Here is a 27,077-nt window from a genome sequence, read left to right as displayed (position 1 = left end):
GATTCTATAGAACAGTTCTTGGGAATAGTTATAGCTTCTGTATTTAAATTTGTATAATAAACTTTTCATATTCTTTTAAATCAAATACGAACATAGATGTACATCTTGGTCGACTCTCATTTTCCAGAGTGTAATTTTTAAACAGAAATTTTATGTGATAATGATTTTTTTTTTAAGTTTTAAATGAACGTATTAGACACAGACATCCCTAATTACAATAATAATTGGATAAAATAACAAATAAGGAAGGGCTAAGTACGGGTGAGGCCGAACATTTTGTACTCTTCCAGGGAAATAGCTTCAAGTGCAAAGTTTTGTAAGTTATATGAGGTCTAAGCAAGTTTTTACCCGATTTTTGCCGATATATGCGGTATAAAGTAAATTGGAAGTTCGAAAATCTTTCTCTTAGGACCGATGTACCGATATTTTCGAAAAAAATCGCACTTGGAACTTTGATTCACATATTCGGTGTCTGGGGGTTTGAAAGTTTTCGTGTCTAAAGTACCATAATATTTACATTCAATTAAGTTGTAAAGTCTTTTATCTTGGCTAAGCGGTTTTGCCTTATTTTTAGTTCTCTTATATGCTAGCAAATAAATATATATTTATGTGTGTACATATACATATGTATGTTTCCGAGCACTGACGTTTAATCTTGCAATCAATTCATTGGGTTGTTTGGAAACTCATAAGGCTGTCTGCTACGGTGTGTTTAATTGGTATTACTAACACTACTGCTATTTATTTTAGAATAATAATTAAGCTAAGTGAAATACCAAAAAACCCCAAAGACATCAGCTATTACGCGAATCGAAGTTGAAATGAAACTGGTTTCCTACGTAAGCAGGAGACTTTAAATTAATATTTAATATCTATCTCTAAAACGAAAAAAGTAGAGCTGCGTAATGTTCATAGACGATTTGGGTTTTATTATTTGAGAAAAAATTGTCTTTTGACTACTTTGTAAAAAATTAGGGCTGGCTATTCAGTTATGGAGCAAATTATTATTTTTTATATTGCTTACTCCAAATTTCCCAAATTACCATGAGGCTATGTTAATTAAATGAAATAAAGTTTACTGACTGACCATCAGCACTAAAATAAAGGTTAAGCGCTTTAAATTTGTGTAGCGATTGGCCCATGTATGTACGTCTTAAACATTTCTGTGTAATTTTATGAGCTTTTATATATGTATATGTACATATGTATGTACAAATCTAAAGACCAAACACACCCGAATATATGTAAGTGTGTATAGATTTATTGGTGAAGAAGTGAAGATTAAATAATTTCGATGACGGGACATATTAGCACAGAGTAAATGCAAGGTAAGGGTTATCTTTAAAAACAATGGTTTTAATGCTAAAATAACAATATGGATGAAATATGTATGTTGTATATCCACACTTGAGACCAGGAAAAACAAAAACAGAGTAAAACGAAAAAAAGGTGGGCTCCAAAAGCTGCTCAATCAGACTTCATCTGTACTACTTAGGCATATAGCAGCACTGACATTGTACCAAACTAGTCTATGGGTGGCCTATTGGTCTACCAGATTAATCCAACCTAACGTAACATAAAATGCCGATAGTTGTAATTATTTTTGTAAACAAAGCCCTACATTCCTGTAGAAAATGTTCTATAGTCTCTTCTTCTTTTATCTCTTGACAGCTTCTATGAAAGTCATAATAAGATTTTTTCAGCCTGCTGGCATGTCTGCAAATGAGACAATGACCCATTAGCACTAGAGTTCTTGTTTCATAGCTTTTAAATTTTAACAGTCGGCTTGTGGGGCCAACATCGCATTCCTCTGAGCCTCAGCTATATCTATAACATGTTTACCGTTTAAATATCTACAAGTAGCCAGAGGAATATATGTATATGTATTTTCTTTTTATAAAAGTCTTATTTTAGAGTGGTGCTTGCTCTGGCTAAATTATATGCGTCACAGTTGCCAGAAATAACACAATATCCTGGAACCCATTGCAAGGTTTATCGTGAAATCGGATGTTAGATCCACTTAAATAACAAAAAAGTTTTTTATTATCTTTGATGAAACCCTAATAACCTGTAGTGATTTCAAAACCACTTGGCTATCTGTTTATATAAATATATTTCTTGTTGTGAGCACACTTTTCAGAACAAGAAGGCTTAAATTGCGTTTGGAAGGCACTGGAGTGGTATGTACACCACATCCCACCAGAAAATCCAGTTTGGACCCATCGATATAAATACTCTACTTCACCTCTATTCCACTCCTCTCTGGAAGTGAAGGAAATACGAGTATTTGTAAATAACTTAAGTTTAATTCAAAAAGACCAAAGCACCATTTATTTATGGCGGCATAACTTCTGGAACTCTTAAGTATCTTTGTGAACAGTACTAGCTCTATCTTGCTACCATTTTAGTTTAGTCCGCACGATTTATGTCGTTTGATATTGTTTGCATAAGTTTGGCGAGAATATTTGTTAATACCCATAAGTACTTATAAATAAAGAAATATTACTATAAGCAAAAAATAGTAAGAAAAAACTATGTCGTCCCGTTCAAAGTAATCTCCCTTGGCCCCAATACACTTGTGGCAATGTTTTCTCCAATTCTCGAAACAGTTCTTTCAATTTAATTTTCGGAATAGCCTTCAATGCATGTAGCGATTTACGTTTAATGTCTCGAAATGGTTTCCCCATAGTCGTTTGAGTTTGCTGGATAGTCAGAAGTCACATGGACCTACATCAGGCGAATGGTGGTTGCGGCTCGATGTTAATTGAAAATTTGGCGAAAGACACACGCAGAATCATTGCAGTATGCGACGGTGCAATATTGTGGTGTAAAAACCAAGACTTGACGGCATATAACACTGAACACCGAAATAGTATTCCTTGTTGAATTCGGGGTGCACCAAACCTCGATAATCGAAGAAAACGATTGATCGTCTGTTTACGGGTCGTAAGCATAGATAGATACAAGACTTATCGCCAGTAATAATACGTTTCATGACATCCTATTAGTCGGGAAGCATTATTTCACAGACGCTAACGCTACGCTGTTTTTCGAAAAAAATGAGTGATTTTGGAACCAATCGTGTTTTCACTTTTCTTAGGCCCAAATGATATTTCTAAATTGTTTTCACTGATCCTTCCGATATTCCAACGATGCCAGTAATATCTCTGACTTTTAATCGTCGATTCTCAAGCACCAATTATTTTATTTTTTTGATGTATTGACCATCAGATGATGTTGAGGGTCGTTTGTCGTCAACGCGTTCTCGGCCCTCTTTGAATAATTTGTACCAATCAAAAACACTTGCTCGTAAGAAAAAATTATCAGCATTTTCCAACATTCTGAACGTTTCGGTACTTGAAATTTGATTCCGGACACAAAATTTAATGGAACTTTTTCGTTGAATAATTTCACTCATCGCAAAATCGTCGAATGCACTTTATGTATGTACTTCGGAAAAACAAGTGTATACCAAACAATAATGATCATGATTATTTTGATGTGGCATTTGGCACAGATCCCCTGACAGTCATACCAAAAAAATAAAAATATTTCGACGAATGGGTTTTATTGAATTTAAATAGTCTTACTATTTTTTGCCCATAGTAGTACACCCTAATTTTTTGCTAAGAGTTTATTTATAAATTATAATAATTAATAATTAATTATTTAGAATGGTTATAATTATTAGTTTAAAAAATAATTTTGGAATAATTTTTATTAATTTTTATAAAGATAATTGAAATAACGCATATGTATTTTACTTTCAGTTCTACAATAATATTACTAATGTAAGTATCTTCCAATTGTTATTCCACAACTTCGAAAGCACTCTTTATAAATGTTTTTATGCTCACTTACAAAAATACTCAGATACATATGTATGTAAGTACATCATACAAATATGCACAAAATTGTTAGAAACCTCCTACAAAGTGCTTACGCCTGCGCACGCACGCAAGACCAACCGCGTGGCTGCATTTCAGAGCCATTGGTTAATGACTTGTTGCTAAGTCGCGTTAGTCGCGCGCTACTTTGATCAAATATTCGCCGTGTGCAGCACGTGATTTGACAAACGTCAACGCGTTGGCAGAAATAGCAACAACAAGAACCATGTAAAGTACCGAAAGTAGACTTTGAATTTAAATGTTTTTATGATTTTTTATAAATTTGGTGTTTTAGTATTATTATACTCTCGCAACAAAGTTGCTAAGGAGAGTATTATAGTTTTGTTCACATAACGGTTGTTTGTAAGTCCTAAAACTAAAAGAGTCAGATATAGGGTTATATATACCAAAGTGATCAGGGTGACGAGTAGAGTTGAAATCCGGATGTCTGTCTGTCCGTCCGTCCGTCTGTCCGTCCGTGCAAGCTGTAACTTGAGTAAAAATTGAGATATCATGATGAAACTTGGTACACGTATTTCTTGGCTCCATAAGAAGGTTAAGGTCGAAGATGGGCAAAATCGGCCCACTGCCACGCCCACAAAATGGCGGAAACCGAAAACCTATAAAGTGTCATAACTAAGCCATAAATAAAGATATTAAAGTGAAATTTGGCACAAAGGATCGCATTAGGGAGGGGCATATCTGGACGTAATTTTTTTGGAAAAGTGGGCGTGGCCCCGCCCCTTACTAAGTTTTTTGTACATATCTCGGAAACTACTATAGCTATGTCAACCAAACTCTATAAAGTCGTTTCCTTCAGGCATTTCCATATACAGTTCAAAAATGGAAGAAATCGGATAATAACCACGCCCACCTCCCATACATAGGTTATGTTGAAAATCACTAAAAGTGCGTTAACCGACTAACAAAAAACGTCAGAAACACTAAATTTTACGGAAGAAATGGCAGAAGGAAGTTGCATCCAGGCCTTTTTTAAAAATTGAAAGTGGGCGTGGCCTCGCCCACTTATGGACCAAAAACCATATCTCAGGAACTACTCCACCGATTTCAACGAAATTCGGTATATAATATTTTCTTAACACCCTGATGACATGTACGAAATATGGGTGAAATCGGTTCACAACCACGCCTTCTTCCAATATAACGCTATTTTGAATTCCATCTGATGCCTTTTCTGCATAATACGAGTATATACATTAGGAACCAATGATGATAGCGGAATAAAACTTTACAAAAATACGGTATTTGAAAAATATGTAAATGACGGATAATGAAATCTCGATTATCACTTTATCATGCGAGAGTATAAAATGTTCGGTGACACCCGAACTTAGCCCTTCCTTACTTGTTTTTATTTTATTTTTACAAACGGTTCCGCCAAACTTCCAGCACGTTTGTGTGTTATACATAGGAATGTGTGTATGTATGCGTGTTTAGGTGCGCAAGCCCAGAAAGTTCAAGTGCGTCCAAGACTTTGTGGTCAACTACTTTCAAGCCGGTTGTAGCTGTTACTGTTGGTATGCGTGTACGAACGTCTTCAATGCGCAGAAGCAACGGCAAAACCAGACAACTACAAAAATGTCATACATTCCACATGCATATTCACACGAACACATTTGTCAATACTCGTGCTCAAATACAGCGACGACTGTGGCATGCAAATTCATAAGTGTGAATCATTTGAGCTCAAGCACGGGCGCGACCTTAATTTTTCGGAAGTCCAAATGACTATGTATGGGTAATTTCAAAGCTGCGGTGGTCGGGTTTCTTTGCTTTAGGCCATTTTTCATATTTCTATTTTGTGATTTTTGACGATACGTACATATAATGTTTGTACAAGAGTGTTGAAGTGTTGAATTGCCATATATAGGCATATTAGATTAATATAAAAACTTTGAACTCTCCATGGTGTTACAAACACTTACATATCTATATATGTACATACATATGTATGTGTGTATAAGGATGCAGAGACAATGCATCGACAACGTCATTTATTAATGATTGATTAGTTTAAAATGACTTTGACGTAGTCAGGTTGAGCTTGGGTTATATCCAAATAAGAAAGGTACTTTTTTACTCTATGAAATTCCCCTTTCGGAGCCACTAATATAATGTTTTTCTATTTTTTTTTTGTTATTATACCCTGAACAGTGTATATTAAGTTTGTCACGAAGTTTGTAACACCCAGAAGGAATCGTCAGAGACCCTATAAAGTATATACTTACATATATAAATGATCAGTATGTTGAGCTGAGTCAATTTAGCTATGTTCGTCTGTCTGTCTGTCCGTCTGTCCGTCCGTCTGACTGTATATATATACTGTATATCGTTTTGAAATTTTGCAAACATCATTTTCTCTTCAAGAAGCTGCTCATTTGTCGGAACGGCCGATATCGGACCACTATAGCATATAGCTGCCATACAAACTGAACGATCGGAATCAAATGCTTGTATGGAAACTTTCACATTTTACAAGATATATTCACGAAATTTGGTATATGTTATTTTTACAATGTAATATATTCAGATCGGAAATTTGGTGAACGATCGGAATGTTATTTTCATTTGACAAGATATGTATTCACGAAGAATTTGGTTCAGTTATTTTCGGCAACAATTAATCTTCGAAGAAATTATAGCATATAGCTGCCATACAAACTGAACGATCGGAATCAAGTTCTTGTATGGACAACTTTCACATTTGACAAGATATATTCACGAAATTTGATATATGTTATTTTCTAAGGCAACAATGTAATCTCCGAAGAAATTGATCAGATTGGTTTACTATAGCATATAGCTGCCATACAAACTGAACGATCGGAATCAAGTTCTTGTATGGAAAACTTTCACATTTGACATTGTATCTTCACCAAATTTGGTATAGATTATTTTCTAAGGCAACAATGTAATCTCCAAAAAAATTGTTCAGATCGGATTACTATAGCATATAGCTTCCATACAAACTGAACACATAGTTAGTAAAAGAAATGCACCTGTGAAGGGTATATTAGCTTCGGTGCAGCCGAAGTTAACGTCTTTTCTTGTTTTTGTTTGATATCACCTTGAATTGCCCTTCCAAAAATAGCAATTTGAAAGCCAAAATTTTATTACTATTAGTGGGTGATACCACAGTACAGGTAATACTACCTTCAACTTAACTTGGTATTCCAAGAAAAGTCGCTTTATAGCTCACTATGTACGTTTTTAGATATCTATCACATTTCGCATTACTCAAATTATAATCTATTCTCCTTTAAGAATCTAATTTTGATAAGGGAAGTGGTGGAGTAGTTCTTCGGTCAAAGAAGGAATTTTATCCAAAAGCGAAGCTTTTTTGATGTAACACTGATTCAAAAATAATATCTTCTTTATTGGCGTAGACATCGCTTATGCAGTTATAGCTGAGCTTACAACAGCGCGGCAGTCGTTCTTCCTTTTCGTTGTTTGGCGCCAATTGGAGACTCCAATCATGGTCCTCCTGCACGTGGTCTTTCCAACGTCGTCATATTTCTCATACAGCTCATCGTTCTATCGATACGATATCTTAAAAACTCGTAATCCCGACTCATCAGATGTTTTCATTATCCATACCTTTGCACCATAAAGGAGGAAGGGGATGATGACTGACTTATAGAGTTTGGTCTTTCATAGCCGAGACAGGACTTTACTTCTCAATTGCCTACGTCTTGAGTGCGACAGCTATTTGTTTGATGACAGGAGATAGTTCGTCTTGCCCTCGTTCATTACCAGACCCATTTGCTTCGCTTCCTTATCCAATCTGGAGAAAGCAGAACTTAAATATACTCGAGAAAATATTTCCATAATTTTATTAAGATTATTCACACGTTGATCCATATGTTTTATATGTGGGCTGGAATAATTCGAGGATAAACTTCGCCCATTTTGGGCATAAAGGTTTGACAGCTGTCACGTGTTGATAAATATTGCATTTTGAAAGGAAATATACAACTGAAGCATCAACTTGGCTTGATAACGAGTTCCCGGGCATTGTCCCAAAAAAACCAACCATAAAGGATTTGTATGCTAAGTTTAGAAGTGGTGAAATTAGCACCGAAGACGGTGAACGCAGTAGACGCCCAAAAGAGGTTGTAACGGACGACGAAAAAAGTCCACAAAATAATTTTGGTTAACCGTAAAGTGAAGTTGTTCGAGATAGCAGGTACTGTAAAGATATCAACTGAATGAGTTCATCATATCATTCACGAATATTTGGGTATAAGAAAGCTCTGTGCACAGGGTTTGGAGATGTTCAAGCGTAATAAGCCCGAGTTTTTGCGTCGACATGTGACAATATATGAAACGTGGTTCCATTAATTCACTCCGAAGTCCAAACGACAGTCATTCGAATGGACTGCATACGATGAACCCGCTCCAAAGCGAGGAAAACAGTCGGCTGGCAAAGTGGCGTATTTATTTGGGATGCGCATGAAATATTTTTTTAGTTACTACCTTGAAAACAAAAAAAAACACCAACAGCGACTATAATATAGCATTATCGGACCGTTTGAAGGAAAAAATCGCCGAATTTGAAGGAAAAGAAGTATCTTTCATTAAAACAATGTACCGTGTTATAAGTCCGTGAAAACAATGGCAAAAATCCGTGAATTGGGCTTCGAATGGCTTTTGCATTCACCGTATTCTAAAGATCTGGTTCCCAGGGATTATTTCCTATTCTCAGATCTCAAAAGATTTCTCGTTGGTAAGAAATTTTCGTCGAATGAAGAGATGATCGCCGACAGTGAGGTTTATTTTGAAGCAAAGGCGAAATCGTACGTAAAATGGTATCGACAAATTGGAGAGGCGCTACAATAAGTCCTATCCCCCTTAAAGGGAATAAAAAAAAACGAATATTGCAAAAAAAAAATGGTTTGACTATGGTAGGCCGGGAACTTTTCAATTGACATGCTTTGTATAATGAAATTGAAGCAGCGCACAACCCTGGGGAAGGATGTTCCGCCTTCAAACGGATGCTTTTTGACTACCCAGAGGAAACTTGGTCTAAGATCGGAAGATATGAGCTGTGAATTAGGAGATAGTGGCTACGCTGTTTGTGTCATGTCGTCCGAACGGAACACTCCAGCTCTGAGAGTATTCGACGCAGTACCCACCGAGAGAAGCAGAGGAAAAAGAAGATATCCACTCCGATGAAAAGACTAGGTGGAGAAGGATCTGACTACACTTGGAATCTCCAATGGGGCCAAACAGCGAAAAGGAAGAACGACAACTTTTTTTGCAGACAACGAATAATGAAAGCAATAGTAAAACAAAAAATTTTGATTTCTGCATGCGCTTCTCACGTTCAATATCACACATGTCGGCTTAATGACTTGATAGTTGCACAATGTATGTACATACAAATGTTGGTGCTATGCCTGCGGTCGTTGTGCGTGATCGCCAAAACGCATGCTAATAACGTTATCACTGGATTACTACGTGAAACAACTCAACTATACCAGTTAATGGGGTTATATGTAAATATAGCCAAGAGACACAATAAAAGCGCTAATTAGCATTTTGTGACTTTTTATAATTTTATACATACATATATTTCATTTAAGCGTCACAACATGCTAAACTCTTTTGGGCCGGACAGCTGTGGTTGGACTTTGCACCTGTAAAATTTTGAATTTGAGTTTTTTTCACTTCGGTTTCGTGAATGAATGACGGAGCATTTGAAGCACGAAGAGTGTGTGAGTGAGTGATGAAACAAATGATTTTTACGCGCTTAGTAACAACGGTATAATGAGTTTCAGTCGTGAATGCGAACGTTTGATTTTATGTTATAGTATTTCTAAAGGCTGAAATTCGTCTGCGAGCACATACTCACGCGCAGCTTTGAAATATTTTTGGAAATTTCTGAGGAATTCCTATAAACTCATCACACGCATGCCTAATTTTTTATGCTTGTATGCATGTACTTAGTATGTTTGTATGCAAGAAATTATTTGTTAATATTGTGAAACTGATTCATCAGACGCGCCATGCTGGTCAATGCTCCGTTTAGGGGCATTCCTTCAATTCACTTACGAACGCCTTCAAAGAAAATACAAACACCGTTTGCTTGGGCTTAGCGAAAATAAAATTATTTGTGCTAAATTTTAGCAACCTAAAATGAATAAATACATACATTCGCGAAACTTTCCACAAGCTTTTCTTTGACGTAATTTTCCCCAGCGCGCTTACACAAGCTAATATATACAAACACACACGCACATGTACAAGTACAAGTAAAGCTCTGGCTGAAGGGAAACATGTCGCAAAGCATTTAGTTGCATATAGCGCGCTCGTCTGGCGACTGATTGGCGTCGAATTCAATTTAACATGTATTAAATTTAATTCAATTTAGGTATTTCTTAATACCACAAAAACAACGAAACTGAGCCGGCGCGCAACCGGTTTGCGCAAAATCCTGTTTCGCCATCTCATCATTGCAACACGAGAAATGCCGCAACACTGATAGGCAGCGGGGGATGGATCGCCAGCGGGACGCGCTACTATGTGTCCGAACGCAAACATGTAACCCTTTTAGGTATGAGCAACAGCTGCAAACGTGTTCTTCGGATTTCCATGCCATGGTGAGGAAAGTATGTGCATATGTATGCATGTTGTTGCGGAAATTTGTCTGTATGTACATACCACAAGGCCTGTGTGTCTCGATGTCACCAGAAATGGAATTTAAATTGCGGACTTGAGTTGGCCGAGCTGTGGGTAACTAAATATGAGTCGAGCCGAGTTATATACATACATATATGTATGTACATATGTATATGTATATAACCATACTGAGCTGCCTAGAAGGTCTTATGTGCATATATGTATTTGTAACTTCTTATGTGTGCATATGCATTGCAGTGTCCTATGATAAGACCCGATAATGCCACATGAGCCACAAATTGAAATAATTGTTGGCGTTGAGTGTAGGAAGCGTGGAATTCTTATGTATGATCTCATGTAGACACCATTTTAGTAAGAATATGTGGTGGAAAAAACGGAAGTCACTATGAGCATAGCAATTTCGAACAATGCAAAGCTGAGCTACTGTAGGAAGCGGGTTTTCAATAAAAAAAATAAACAAAAGCTTTTATTAAATGTTAATTTGCTGGTTTCATCTTTTAACTTATCAACTTAAGAAGTGCTTTCAGCACAGCAATTTTATGAAGCCAATAAGAAATTGACAGGGTTGGAAGATTGCGAACTCTGTTACCCACCGGACATACTCGAAGATTGAACAAAAAGGAAACGTTTAGGAGATTGTTGGATTTGCCGAATCTTACGTATACGCTGCCATAGTTCTTTCTTCCAATTCTTCAATGGCGTTGAGACCACAAAGATGCTATTAGATAGTCAAGTAGGGTGGATGTCTGACGGCGCACTTAGGCCTTTAGGAAGGTCATTGCAAAACTAACGAGACTAAAATCTACACACCCTCATTGAGCCACCCTGTACTCTTGATGAATTTCGTCTATATAAAAACATCGGAGAGAAACCCACGGCCGACAGTTGTGCTTCTTTTCCTAAACAAAGCCTTGCATTCGCATAGAACATGCTCAATAGTCTCATCTTCTTCTACCTCTTGGCACTCCTATTAGGGTTCTTATGTCATTCATTTTGAATTCTAATAGTCGGCATGTGTGGCCTCAATTTCATTCATATCACGTTTGTCTGCCTGTTGAGTGAGGTGGGGATTTTGGTTTAAATATCTACAAGTAAACAGAGGATGGAGCCATGTGTAGAAGTTTATGCAAGAGAAGATGGAGCCATGCGTAGAAGTTCAGTTTTCTAAGTGCCATTCACTTGGGAGTGGCCTGAAACGATTCTTTTACATATGGCTCAATGACTTTCGGTTTGAAACCAAGTATCCTTTAGGTAGTCAAAAAACATCCGTTTAAAGGCGAGCCAAAGAGAGAAGGCGAAACATTCCTTGCAAGGATTGGGCGCTGGGTTTGGGACCCATCACGTAAAGAAACATCTTCGCATGAAAGAATCAAAGCAAAACTAATACGGCTGTGTAAACTGACGTTGATCAATACCAAAAGCTCCGTCAGGATCGGGAAGGATCTCTTCAAGCCTTTCGATACCAACTCCCTATCCTGCAACTTCTTCAATCTACTTTTGGAGAAAATAATTCGAGCTGCTGAGCTGAATATAGAAGATACAATCTTCTATATGAGTGTACAGCTGTTCTGCTTTCTCCAGGCCAAATAAGGAAGCGAAGCAAATGGGTCTGGTAGTGAACGAGGGCAAGACAAAATATCTCTTGTCATCAAATAAACAGTCAAAAATGTCAGCTTCGAAATCAAACGCACAATAACTCTTAATAATAGGTGCTACTTCAGACTGAGTAGGCATTTGGGAAGTAAAGTTCTCTCTCGACGAACAAAAACCAAACTCTATAAGTCACTCATTATTCCCGTCCTTCTTTATGGTGTAGAGGTATGAACGATGATAACATCTGATCTTTTTTTAATTGCTGTGATCTCCGCTTGGAAGGCAATGTAGTGATCTGGTAGTCGGAAGGTGATTCTGGTAATTAATTTTCTTGAAAACACACCACATTCAATTAACTAGTTTGGACAGATCCGTAATACCTATGTCCCTGTCCACCTAACCCTATCCAGAGCAGAGTAGTGCTCTCTGTAAGGAAAGGCAATGTTGGGAATTGAATTTAATCTTAGAATCTTAGTTTGCCCATATTGGAGACGACTACTAGGGAGGATTCCTTTAGCTTAATAGCTGACTTCGTTACCAGTTGCTTACAGAAAAAGTTTGTGCCTATTTTGGTGGACCCCGTTTTTGGTAAACAGTGAAGTATGTTCAAATCAATTTCGAATATATTTCTGACATCAAAAAACGTCGAATCAAATTCGTCAGTCGTTATCGTCGTCGATAATATCAAGTTTTACTTCGAAAATGAAATACTATGTATATAAGTATATTTTTTTTAATCCTAATATATTGAATTAAACTGTAAGAACCCTGAGATCTGTTCTGCATTCAATATTCAAAGGGTTGGAATTAAAATTATCTATCTTTCGGAGATCAAAAGCACTACAATCATGAAACTACGCACCACTCCTAACTATGAGATAACCTTTATAAAGAAGTATTCCGACTTTCGACAAGAGCTATTCTGATTGCCTAAACACTCTGTTCTGTGCCAAGAAAATATAATTTAATACAAAATTTTCTAAACACAACTCTTGCCGTTACAACCTGTTGGCCGCAACTGGTTCTTGATGCTTTTAAGGCTAATTTTCAAAAGACGTGTTCGAAACTTCGCTCATTTTTAGACTAAAGAAAGTCTAGTAAGTAAGTTCATGAAACTAAATCTTTTAGCTTTGAAAGTTTAAAATGATGTATCCTTTACCTGAAAGCAGAGAAAATTACGCGATTTAAGTTAATTTATCGAATTAAAAGTATTCTGAAAACATGGTATAAAAAGAAACTAATGGGTCATTGTACGGAGGCTGCTGTATATATTTCTGGCCTAGGCAACACTAAGTCTTGCCAGGTGCTATCTGACATTTCCATTGGAAAGTTTGAAATTTTTTAGCATAACATCACACAGAACGTTTTGTCATTTAATCGTGAATTGTTTTATTTACAGGGAATTAAAAAATTCATTTCGGCCAAAAAATGGAATTAACTCGTGAACATTTTCGTGCGATCATTTTTCACAACTTTCGACGTGGATTATCACGACAAGAGTGCATCGATGAACTAAAATCTTTGTATGGCTATGAAGCACTATCCTATAGCACTGTGAAAAACTGGTACAATGAATTCAATCGTGGCCGACGCTCGCTCAAAGATGAATTCCGTGAAGGTCGTCCAAAAACAGCCGTTGTGCCAGAAAACAGTGATGCCGTAGGTGAACTGATAATGCAAGACCGTCATGTAACATACCTTCAGATAGAGGCATGCCTATGCATTTCTCCCACCAGCATACATTCGATATTGCATGAACACCTGGCCATAAAAAAGGTTTGTACTCGTTGGATCCCGCACAATTTGACAATCGCTCAAAAAAAGGCTCGTGTGGATTGGTGTAAGGAAATGCTGAAAAAATATGATCGCGGTGCTTCAAAAGACGTTTATAAGATCGTCACAGGTGAAGAATCATGGATTTATGCGTATGAGCCCGAAACAAAACAGCAATCGAACGTGTGGGTCTTCCAAGACGAGCCAAATCCAACGAAAGTTGTTCGTGGAAGAAGCACTTCGAAGCAAATGGTCGCCTGTTTCTTCGGCAAAACTGGTCATGTGGCGACTGTTCTGCTTGAGCAACGTAGGGCGGTCAATTCTGAGTGGTACACCACCATTTGTTTGCCTGTAGTCTTCGGAGAAATTCGAAAAACGAACAAGAGAAGACGAATCATTGTGCATCATGACAATGCGAGCTCTCACACATCGGCTCAAACCAGCGCCTTTTTGACCGGCCAAAACGTCGATTTGATGGGTCATCCGCCGTACAGCCCTGACTTGGCACCCAATGACTTCTTTTTATTCCCACACGTCAAGAAAATAATGCATGGTCTACGATTTTCGTCGCCAGAAGATGCTGTTGAAGTAGTCAAAAACCATGTTTTGGAGGTGTCTCAATCGGAGTGGAAGAAGTGCTTCGAAAATTGGTTTGAGCGCATGCAAAAGTGTATAAATCTTGATGGAGAATATTTTAAAAAACAATAAAACCATTTAACTTGATAAATATTCCTATTTTCATTATTAGGCCAGAAATATATATAGCATCCCTCGTATTTCAGCAATAAACGACATAAGGTTTTATCATAATTTCTGTTCAAGAAGGTGTTCACAATAATGATTACAATATCTTTAGTAAATTCGCTATGCATGGCTAGTTATGCTAATATTTTGAACTCAACTGTGACTGAAGTTCAAAGGAGCTAAAAAAAAAACAAGAAAAAAATGCTTTTCATTTGAAATAAACTGACCATAATAAATATACATATATAAAAGGTACAGAACAGTACATAGTTGTTTTGAAGACGATCAATCTAAAGTGTCGAGATCAGCCTTGAGGTCATAAAAAAATCAATAAATTGCCCACCGTTTTTTCGGACCAATGCGGCATTAAAACTACGATATACGCGGCGCATTGAATTACTACACAGGATGACAACGTTTAACTGTACGACGAAATAAAACAAAAGATAGTATTTATAAATGAGCTGGAGGTAATAAGGGAAGGAATTGGGTTAGCGGAAATTTAATGATATTTACAGTTTAAACTGCAATCAAGCCAATTACGTGCAGCTGCCACAAGGCGAAGGGAAAAGAGCCAAAAGTATAGTATGTATGTAGATATGTATATGGATATACTTATGTACATATATATGTATACACTTACATATATGTATATCGTAATATGGTGAAGCGTAGCAACGATCCCTATGGAGAGGGCAAACCGAAAGTGTCAAGTGTAAACTTGATATCGTTGACCTGGGGCAATGCGAAATTTATTACCAGCAACCGTTGCAAAGCGCAAGGCAACGTGCGAATCGATCCTGCCCGATCATTTGTTGGCCACAGCTAAAAATAACACACTGATAAGCAGTTGGAAGAGTAATGGTAAGATGAAGCGTATAAAAAGCAACTCAAGGACATGCTAGAGCTGACAACGGCATTTCTGGTTTCTGGTTTTGCGAGCATAACCACAATAGTAGCGGACACCACAGGCGGTATCGTATTTCGGCGCATCAGCCGGACCAAGTTTAATTTAGTAAACTATTTTATGTTTTGTTTTGCTGTTTCAAGAATCCATTAAGAATACCCTAAGTACAGTTGTTCGCATTGAAAAGGGCCGAACGGACGCTGTGCGCAATTCGTATAAATAGGCAGGAGTGGACAGTGTGAGACATCAGTTTTGTTTCGAGCGGCAGGCGACGTACTAGGCTACTTCCGGCAACTCCGTGTGGATTTACTTTGCGAACGTAGCAGTTGTGCGATACCTACAATATATACTGAAGGATAGCAGGAGCCGATAGGTGCTTCCATAATATAGAGAAGCAACAGCGATGCGGTTATTTGTGGTTTCGGTGCTCAGCTTGTTGGCGGCTAGTAGTGGCGTTTATGCGGCCGCAGTCGCCGGTTATCCATATCGTGCGGAGTTACTAGCTTACAGTCCAGCGCGTGGTGAATTCGCTGCAGTGAATGCATTAACACCGGACTATACGCGCTATATCAATCAACGGGCCCCCACGGAACTATTTGGTTACAGATATCCAGAGCCGATTGAAAGCAGGCGAATTACTTATGAAGAATATTTAAATCAACTCGCCAAAGGTACACTGAAGGATGAGACCGAGCTTATAAAAAAGCGCGATGAACATTTTCGGTTATGGGCCGTACATGTGTACGATCAATATAGACAGGAACTGGATCACCTAAAAGTCGCGGGTAAAGAGCCCACTGCAGATATGCTAGCGAAAATCAACGCATTCGAGGCTGTACTAATAGCGCCGAAAAGTGACTACAGTCAAGAAACTTCAATAATCAAGCAGCTGCGCGAGGAGCATTTACGCTTCTGGAATGAGTCAAGACGCAAAGCCATGCTAGCTCTGCAACAGGAAGAGCAAGGCAAAGCGCAGCAAATTAGCGCTGGTGAACAAGCGGTGAAGTCAAAAATTTATTCACCAGACGCAGGTGAAAAGTTATTCCAAAATGCGCCAACACAGGCTGTATTCTTAAGTGAAACAGCCGAGCAGAAGAAGGCGCGTGAAGAGCACTTGCGCATCTATCAGGAGCAAGTGCAGCGCGTGCAAGCTTTACAGGCGTCAGCTGGAAAGGAAAGCGACAGCAACGACGTAAAATCATCGAAAGTGGCGCACCTTGAATATACAGCAGGTGTACAGCAGCCGGCACAGGGAGTGACAATAGTTGAGAATTTGAGTTACTTGCAGGAGACGCCAGAAGTGCAGCGCGCCAAGGCAGAGCATTTGCGCTTATGGAATGAGGCGAAATTGCGCACAGAGAAGGAGGAGAAGGAAGGCAAGAAATATGAAGACAAGCAGCTGCAAAGTCAAAGTGGTGTACAAAAACTCACACAAACGACGTCGGAAACTCAGAATCTCATACAATCGGGCAACATTTACTTAGAGCAGCAAAAACAATTGTCCGATGCGTTTAAAAGCGGTACGTTGAGCGGATCCGCGCCGACCAGCGAGCAAAAGCAAGAACAAACGCTTACACCTGTGCAGGACACGCCTGAAGTGAAACGTGCACGCGAAGAGCACTTGCGCGAATTCGAAGAAACGTTAAACAAAGTATTCGTTGCGCCTTTAACTAGTGAAAACGCACCTAAACTGGCAGCACAACAGCCTGTGTTCACGCAGACACTACAGCAAAGCGCGCCAGCAGCCAATAACGAAAAGTTAGCCACTGCAAAATCATCCCTGCAAATAGATAATTATCAGAGTCAGCCGCAAGTGTATGCCGGCGTGCAAGAAACGGCTGAGGTGCAGCGCGCACGTGAAGAGCATCTCAAGCTGGTGAAGGAAGCAAATTTGAAGGCGAGTCTGACATCAAAAACTGAAAAGGTCCAAACTGAAACTGAAGTAAAACCCTTATTGTATGACGCGTCAACTGATAAACTAGCGGAGGAGCAATTCGCTGATGAAGAAGCGCATTTACGCGCAGAGGAAGCGAAGCAGCGTGAAGCTGAACTTTTAGCCGAAACTGAGCGCTTAAGAGAAGAACAACGCTTACAAGCTGAAGAGCTGCTGCGCTTGCAACAAGAGGAGCAACGTCGTCAAGAGCAGGAACGTTTGGATCAGTCAAATGAAAATAAGGAAGCTGTGCATTACGCTGAAAAACCACAATTACCGATCGCGGCACCCGCAAAAGATACACTTGAGTCATTAATACAGTCACAATATCAGTTCGATCCGGCTGCTACCTACGACATACGCGAAACGGAAAAATATGCAGGCAATCCATATTTATTACGTTACGCCGTACCGGGCGGTAATGTCAAACAGATCGGCACGCCCATAGCGACTACTGCCTACTATATCGGTGCACAGGAACCCGCGCAACAACAGCAAGTTTACGCCAATCCCGGCGTTTACTATTTGCGCGACGCCAATGAGGGTTATCTCAAATTGGATAATCCCTACTTCCTACATTATATAACCAATCAACAGGGTGGTAAGGATACACTAGCAACAGCTGATGCGGCGTCTCTGGCCTCCGCACTAGCCGCCTTGCATCAGGCACAAAAGATCGAACAGCCAATCGCTGCAACTTTCGGTCAGAAACCAATTGCACCGTCTGTTCCGATTGCTCCTGTTGCTCCCAGTGGACCCCTTGCATCACTAGCGCCAGCAGCACCCATACTTCCGATTGCACCGCTCGTGCCGAACGCCGACAATATGAAAATTGTCTACGGCAATGATGCCGCTTTGGCTGCTTTGGAGAAGGCGACACGTGAGCATTTTCGAGCGCACGAAATCGCCTTGGAGCACTTACGTTTAGCCAATCAGAAACAGTCGCCGTTGCAGAAAGATTGCTATTGAGCACTTGAAAAGTGTTACTTAAACTTCTTCATACTTGAATACAGTTGATATTTTTTCATTTTCATGAAGTTTAGTTTAGCATTTTATAAGAATGATATAAAATTTACATTCAGTTCTCTCCTGTAGGTATTGTAAGTTGTAATTTTTACTTTGTATTTTGTAATTTAAGAAGCAACTATTGAAAAACAATAAAAAAACAGTTCCATGGAATACACTATTTGAGAAACTGTAAAATATTGTCGTAGAAGGAATAAGAGTTTTGGCGACTTTATTTAGCCTCGAGGTCCTCCCACAACCACAAAGATCATATGGATGCCTTACTAAAGTGGTGTAAATGATTACTATTGTTGAGTTATACTTGATTATGCCAGTTTATTTTATTTATACTATAAACTTCTTCAACTCGATGCTCTTCAAGATTAGGACAGCTATAGTGATTTTATAATTTGAAAAAAAGAAAACCCTCGAGTAAACGACAAGGGTCATTATGAAAAAACTTCGGTAAGTGATAGGTTGATGGTAATTTCTAAATGCTAGTTTTGTGGATCCATCTTCATTGAAAATGATTGTATGCTTTCAGCAATTGCTTTGGTAGAGAAAAAAAAGGTTATTTGTTTGAAATTAAAGAAATGAATATTATTATTTTATTCAACAGTATGATGGACAGTTTGGTAATATGTGAAATAGGGACTTTACTGGTTTGCTATTCGTTAGCTTGAATCTGAAACTGCATGACCTATTGGAGAATCATCCAACGCATTTAAGTAGGTGATAGAAATGTCTTATATGACTTTCGGCATACAACAGTCGTATACAGATCCGATATCGACGGTTTCGACAACAGCTTCTTAGGTGGAAAAGTACGTGTGCAAATTATGTTTAAGAACAGAATTACGTTTAGAATACATATGATCTTAAGTTAAGTCAACTGGGAAGTCAGAAATGACTGTGCCCAGTATTTGGGGGAAGTACTGACCGGATTTTATCCATTTTTGGTACCAGAACACATAGTTAAAAGACACATAAATAAAAGATGGTTATATAACAGATTAAGAGACATACAAGTATGTATATGACACAAGGTATAAGGTGAGGTTTTGATCAATTTTTACGCAATTTTGACTTTATTTTCTATTTGATTTTTATTACCGTATCTTACAGAGTACCCGACTTTTACAGGAAAATTCTGTAGCATGAATGATATGATATAGCTTAAAAGCGCTATTTTCGAAAAGTTTTATTCCGATATCTTGATTGATTCTTAATTTATCTACTGTAAAGTGAAAGAATACACATATGTACATATGCATAAACATTTATAAGGAAATACTACTGTGATCAAATTGAAAGGTGAATTTGGCCATTTCATCTCCTTCAAAGTAATCGCCTCCCACTGCAAAACACTTATGCCAACGAATTTTCCAGTCATCATAGCACTTGGAAGAATTCTCCTTGGAAAAATCCTCAGAGCCACCTTCGATTGAGCTTTCATATCCTCAATTGAGTCCTCGGAGTGGTCATGTGAATTTGCTGAATAGCTAGAAGTTACACGAGGATAAATTAGGCGAATGCGGTGTACGCACCATAATAGTTGAAAATGTGGCGAAATGATCACAAATAACCAATGCCGTATGAGATGGCGCATTATCGCACTTCTTTGTTAAATAAATTCAGATATAGTAAAAATCGAAGAATTTTCTTTTAGAGCCTTACAAAACGACGCGTATCTCAAATACTAAATTGAAATTTAGCATAAATGTCGCTAACAGTTCGACTAACTTACAGAAAAAAAAATTAGATTCGAAAAACACCCGAAGTATAAATTAAAAATTCACCTTTCAATTTGATCACAGTAGTATAAGTGTAGAAGTATATACTGATGGTTGTATTGTTATGTTGGAAGATCGCGGAACCGTAAAGGAAATGCAAAAAGAAGCTTCACACTTGCTTTGATTAAAAAAATATCTGAAATATTCAGAGAAGTTACGACATTTTTCCAAGTTTCAAGACTGAAACGTAAGGCTTTTTTAGCTCAATTCTTGGGCAGAAAAATTGTGCAGCTTTGTGAGACAAGGTGGATACATGGACATGATGCCGTTCATCAAATCACATCATTACCCTTCCAGAAATCGTTCAATTACTGACAAAAATAAGCGAATGGAAGAATGGAACGACTGCAGTAAAAGCGTCGAATTTAGTCACAGTATTGTGCAACTTCGAATTTATTATTGGAAATTTCTGTCTCAGTGTCATTGACGCAGCCACTTAGTGTGATTCTGCAGAACGAATCAATCGACCATGATTTCGTAAGGTCGTAAGCACGTCATAACAACATTGCTTGCAACACTGAACACGCGAAGAATGTATGCTGATCATCGCTTTAATGAAAATTTTTCAAATGCTACACAGATGGTTGAAAAATTAGATGTTGAAGTAGAAAACCCCGGAACATGTGGTTGTCAGAGTCATCGAAACAATCACCCATCTCAAAGCTGTGAAGACATTTACAGGGTTTCTGCATACATTCCACTCATTGACACGGTCATGCCAGTTTTAAAAACGATGAAGTTATTGAAAGTTTCAATTTGAGTCAACTCTTACCAAAATTTAACCTAAATTTGGAAGAAAAGGATTTAACTATACTCATTGAATGCCTAATTAGACGTTTTGCGAAAATCCTGCCCGGAAACAAAGCACTGCAAAAAATGAAGCTCAAAGCAGAAGTAACGCTTTTTCATCAACTATAGAAAATAAAAATGACTACGAGAACACAAGTGCTTTTGGCCTTAGAAAGCCTCAGCACTTGCGATAAGGATATACATATATCCGTCGACTCATATTCTCCTTCAGGTACTCTGCACTTTGCCAGCCAAAATGTTAGCGCTGAACGATCTTTTTCTTCTTTGTGCCGAATCAAGACTTGACTCAGAACAACGATGCTCCAGAAAAGATTGAATGGTTTAGCACCCCTCAACATAAACTATGAAATTGCTGTGGAACCAGAATAAATAATGGAAAGATTTAGTAAAATGAGCAAACACCGTATTGATTTTATGCTGTAAATTAAATGTTGAAATATGTATAAAAAATAAAATTTTAGTTTAAAGTTAAACATTTCTTAAATCAATTACAAAATAATAAAGTACCCAAAATTCTACTCTCGTTCCAGCCCAGCCTATATTCACACTGTGACATTGGATTTTTAGAATATCTAGATTTTTGCTCAAGCTGCCGGAATTCAACCCGTCTCGTGATCACTAAAAAGTATACATACTATATACATATATACATATATGTATATGTATAACTCTACATTTATCTCGATTAGTTTTTGGTTTTACAAAGAGTAGGAGATCAAAACTCTGTATCCATATGTTGTGAGAGTATAGAATTATTTACGAAGACGCGAAATATGCTGATTTATTAAACAGCAATGGTATGACTTTTAAATATATGTACCTTAAAATTAAAAACCGAAAAATGAAAAGTGCTCAAAATCCACTTTCACACTAACCTGCCGATTCAGATAACGGTGCAACTGTGCGATAAAATTTGCATTGAGACCTACCGTAAAATATACCAGAATAGCGGTATTACTATTTCAAAACACATCTATATACAGGTGCCCCTGGAGCGCTTGTTTTGCAAGTGAGCGCTTATCACAAACTCCATAAGAATTGCAAATAAAATCTAGTTAACGGCATAGAAATAAAAAAAATTGCAAAAAAAAAAATAAAAATGTTAAAATGTAAATTTTTGCAAGAATAACAACGCGATGAATGTAAACAAAACCACGCACGGAAATTATGCGGATAATTGAAAAACACCTGAACGGCGCCATTACAACGCTTCCATAGTGCGTATGAGTGATTGTTTGGCGATCAGTTGACCGTTATTTATTAGCATAACGCATGCATATAGCCACTTCAACTGCCTCCCACCACGGCAAGAGTTTTTCGCCAGTTACTAGGCGTGTGTTGCTGCGCAGATAGTTGTATGGAAATTTCATAAGTACCGCAATAGAGGTATTTAGGCCATAACAGTATTGTAGTTGAGTACATATTAATCAAAATTCACACTTAAATAGATTATGCATGTATTTATACATAGAGAGTAAACAGCCTCGCGACAGGTTGGCGAGTGCGACTGAGTGAATATATGTAATTGTTTTTATCGGCTTGGTTTGAAGCCGCGTGACGTTTATGGGCAGCAGCTGCTCTCATCCGTTATCTGCGCAAGCACAGATCGCAGATATTCAAATGCTTGTTTGTGCTTATACACATAGCCACACATGCAGATACAATCAAATCATAGGCGCCGAGTACTGCTTGACGCTGTTGCCAAGTTCATTTCACTTTTCACGCAGCCGATTGTTGAAATTAGCATTTTTCTAGATTTTTTAAATGGTATATACATTGGAAAAGACCACACGCTTACACTACACACCTACGCACACGCATTTGAATACCATGCGATTTTATTTCTAGCGCAGCCATTTATCAGCATTTTATGCAACCACCAGATTATTCACACCTTTTTGTTGATATTTATTTCTTTTTTTTTTTTTTGAAATTTGCGCTGTTGAACCAATTCATGACCTACCACAAGTCAATTTGGGAAACTACTTAATAATTATCAGTTACCAAGCACTCTAAATTTGGCAAAAAAATTAGTTACTCAGCACTTCTATGGATTTAACGCGTGGAAATTGCGTATAAATCGACGCAAAACGCTCGAGATAAGATAAGATAAGGCAAAGTAGAAAGCTACCGAGGTTAATATATTTTTAGTTTGTGGCAATTGTGCAGACACATAATTTCACTACCGAAAATTCGCATGAATATGACCATAAAATATAATAATCGTGTATAAGAAAAATAAGAATATATAATTCTGTGTATAAATGCATTATTACATATAAAGGGTATTTTTTCAGAGGAATGGAAACTGTTATATTGACAGCTTTCAAACCACCTGTCAAAGTAGAGACACGCGCTGGTCATTTAGGTTCAGTGTACTTCGGTAAACTCGCATATTCTGCTTCAAACTTAAGATGAGTCAAATTTCAGGGTACATATAGTAAATCATCAAATTGTCACATTGCGAAATTCCTGAATAGACGTCCTTGGCTTCTTTGCATCCACAAAAATATTGATAAAACCTAAAGTTGGAATCAATGTTAAGGTCATTGATCGGTATTTATTATTTTTCCACGTCAATATTAATCATGCAAGTGTTAAATGTTTTCATCAGTACGGTCCGAAAAGCCGGCTCTTTAAACGGATGAACTTCTGAAGACCGAATCATATCCAGAAAAGGTTATGTGACTACTTTTTATGTGAATGATAAACCAGTTTCAGCGCTTTATTGGCGGGACAAATTTTTTACTTATAGTATAGTCTCCAAAATATGCTTTAATTTAATTTCAAAAAATTTATAACGCATTTAAGTATAGTATGTCAAAAGTGTGATAAATGTGAAGCGCTTCATGAAAGCTTTTGGAAATTATTCACGAAGTCTTCAGTTCGGAAATATTTTGGAAAGCGAAAAAAGGAAAACTGGCAACCGATACCAAAACGTTCCTTAGTACATACAAAAAAACTACGAGTTCGTAGATGGGCGTAATCGGACTACTGCCACGCATACTGGACGCCATCAAACGAAAACCTATACTGTGCAATAAGTGCAGGGTTTGTCCGGAAAATAATAGGACTGATTTTCTTCAGCCGCATCTGTACTTCGGAGCGTGTACACACCGACTGGATTCGGTAGAGGGCGTTCCTAGCTAACGAACGAGCAGGTCGACCACCTGGAGAGTCAGGACAAACATTTTCGCCCGACGTGCTTCTTCGAGTGGTGCAAGCCGAAATGCAGCAGACGTATGCGATTAAATTCTGTTTGAAACTCGGTAAATCTGCGACAGAGACGTTTGATATGATCAAGCAGGCTTACTACAGAGGGGATCCAACTAGAATGCACTTCGGCTCTCAAGGCTATTCCGGAGAATGTCTTCCGTGACGCCTTCAATGCTTGGAAATCGCGCTGGTAGCACTGCATCGACGCAGAAGGAGCCTATTATGAAAGTTTTTAAAGAATTTTAACGATTGGTTCAATAAATTTTTTTAAATCGCCTCAGTCCTATTACTTTCCGGACGCCATTAAACGAATTAAGAAATAAAACTGTACTTAGGCACAGGAGATCGTAGGAGCAAAAGGCACCTCTAGGTAAAAAAAATTTAAAAAAGTGGGTGTGGCCCCGCCCTCTAAAATTACTAAAGGAATAACAACTAAATTAGCTAAGCGCGAATATTATGAGAACTCCTAGTGTGAAAATGGTTGAAATCGGAAGGTATACCCCGCTCACTGCCAATACAACGGTAGTGTTAAAAACTATTAAAAGCGCAATTAATCAATAACTAAATACGACAGAGATATAAAGTTTTATACCCGAGATGATATGAGAACGCTTTATAGGAGTCGTGATAACCACGGGATGATGGGAGTGGCACCGCCCACTTTTTGGTGAAATCCCATATCTCGGTACGCGGTATCCTTCTTACATTCTTATGTCACAGTGTGAAAACGGGCGAAATCGGACCGCAACTACGCCTACTTCCCATATAACACAGCTTTAGATTCCTTTTGATTCTTTTACTTTCCAGTGTAAAAAACAAGATGTAAATAATAGAAAGGGATACAAATTTGCACTTATAATTCCTCTAAAGAATGGCACTTTAGGACAAAATTTCCCAAATCTCTCCAAAACTGATCAAGTCTCCAAATACCGGAAATGTGGACTCCAGTGTCTATTGTTGACTTTTGACTGAAAATATCGTTCAATATTTGAATTATCGCAATGAAAATGTGTATGTTTTCGAATCGTTATAACTTATAACTTTATGAGATTTGTGAAAACCCTAATAATGATTTTCGTTTTTCTAAAGAATCTTATGCCGAATATGTTGGGCAATATTTGATGTGTATATACATATACATATGTGTACATCTATAAAATTGCTTGGATTCCGATCCTCTTGTACTCGCCCTAAGGTATTTAACTGACTTTGATCCCTGCAAGTTGCTAGAGTATAAAATGATCGGTTGCAACCGAATTTAGCCCCTCCTTACTTGTTTTTTTTTATTTGTTCATCACTATTACTTTTTGTTGAGTAATTCAGCATGTAATTAAGTTTAGGCAACGGCTGAAAGTTGCTAAGTTATATAGTGTGAACCAGTCAGATGGTCAAAAATTATGATGGATACATAAAATATATCATAAATAAATACTTTCGAATAATATAATGGAGTATTATTCATATAATTATGTATATCATGTTCGTTCTGTATATTTTCCTCTCTTGTGAACTTTGGAGTGTAATTAATTAAATGATATATGTATGTAAAGGGTGTTTAACTTCAAGATTCCCTACTTTTTTAAATAAAGAACCGAGAAACTTCAAATTTACTGACGAATGTTTAATATGGAAAGGACATTCTTGGCATTTATTTTTTTTTTAATTTCAAATGTTGGCCGCGGCTACGTTTTAAATGGTCCATTCGTTGAGTCTAATTTTCGAAGACTCGTTCGAGCATTTCGACTGGTAACTGGCGAATGACACGCTCCAAGGTGTGAGTCGAAGCGGGATTGTCCGCATACACTTTAGATTATACATTTACATTTCCACACAGGAAAGAGTCTAACGGTGTGATATCACACGATCTTAGTGAAATTATTGGCTAACCGAAGTTTACTCTCAATCAATCCATTGATTGAAGCGATGTGTGGGAACTGGCGCCGTCTTGTTGAAAACAAATGTCGCCGAGATCACGAGCTTCAATTTCAGGTATTCAATAGACGATTATCAAGGGGTGATGACGGTTTCGTTCTCATTGGCATCATTTTCGAAGTAATATGGACCGATGATTCCACCAACCCGCAAGCCGCACCAAATAGTTGTTTTTTTGGATAAAATAGCAGCTCTTGGATCTCTTGAGGTTGCTCTTCGTCCTAAATGCGGCAATTTTTCTTGTTTGCATACCCATTGAGCTAGAAATGGGCCTCATCGCTGAACAAAATTTGGCTAGAAAACCTCGGTTCTTCTTGGAACCCATAGAGCCCATAAAGCGAAACGGTATTTTGTACTCTTTTCATTTAAGATCTCGACGCAAAATGCGCCAAGTCGTTCCACACGTCAGTTCGAGTTGCTGCGAACGACGCCGAATCAACTCTCCACACTTTTCGTGTACACTCTCAGCTACGACTACTATATTTTCTTCACGTCCATGCTGGACGTGTCCTATTCGGTCGAATATTATCCAATAATTAATGCTGGGTGGGTGGTGGTGATGCCAATAGTACGCTCAGTAGATCGATTATGTTGACCATAAATTGAGCGAAGCGCGCGAAACACATTCTTTACAGAACGTGAATTTTCGTATTAAAGTTTAAAGATGTGTAAACGTTGTTCAGGCGTAAGTCTTTCCAGGATCACCCGTTATAAGGAACTCGCACACATTCATATTCACATTCGCATTCACATTCACATTTCATGTTATAATATATTTATGTTTTCATTTATGATTCAATAACTTTCACGTCATAGGTTTT

At 37.9% G+C, this 27,077-nt stretch overlaps 3 protein-coding genes across 4 annotated transcripts in view; 1 reads left to right on the top strand and 2 right to left on the bottom strand.

Moving 5' to 3' along the window:
* The window catches only part of LOC126754571 (craniofacial development protein 2-like), a 484,843-nt gene that overhangs the window by 366,857 nt on the left and 90,909 nt on the right, over nucleotides 1–27,077 (bottom strand). The window lies entirely within an intron of this gene.
* LOC126754593 (electron transfer flavoprotein beta subunit lysine methyltransferase) overlaps nucleotides 1–27,077 on the bottom strand; it is a 117,586-nt gene that overhangs the window by 9,540 nt on the left and 80,969 nt on the right. The window lies entirely within an intron of this gene.
* Nucleotides 15,971–18,469, top strand: LOC126754528 (trichohyalin). Its single transcript, XM_050466602.1, has 3 exons — nucleotides 15,971–16,532; nucleotides 16,566–16,702; nucleotides 17,186–18,469. The coding sequence occupies exons 1-3, from the start codon at nucleotides 15,971–15,973 to the stop codon at nucleotides 18,467–18,469; spliced, it is 1,983 nt and encodes a 660-aa protein (XP_050322559.1).

The sequence above is a fragment of the Bactrocera neohumeralis genome, chromosome 4, assembly GCF_024586455.1.
Source record: "Bactrocera neohumeralis isolate Rockhampton chromosome 4, APGP_CSIRO_Bneo_wtdbg2-racon-allhic-juicebox.fasta_v2, whole genome shotgun sequence".
NCBI classification, from domain to species: domain Eukaryota; kingdom Metazoa; phylum Arthropoda; class Insecta; order Diptera; family Tephritidae; genus Bactrocera; species Bactrocera neohumeralis.
Note: the sequence above shows the minus strand (reverse complement) of the source record. Positions and strands in the feature narration are given on the sequence as shown.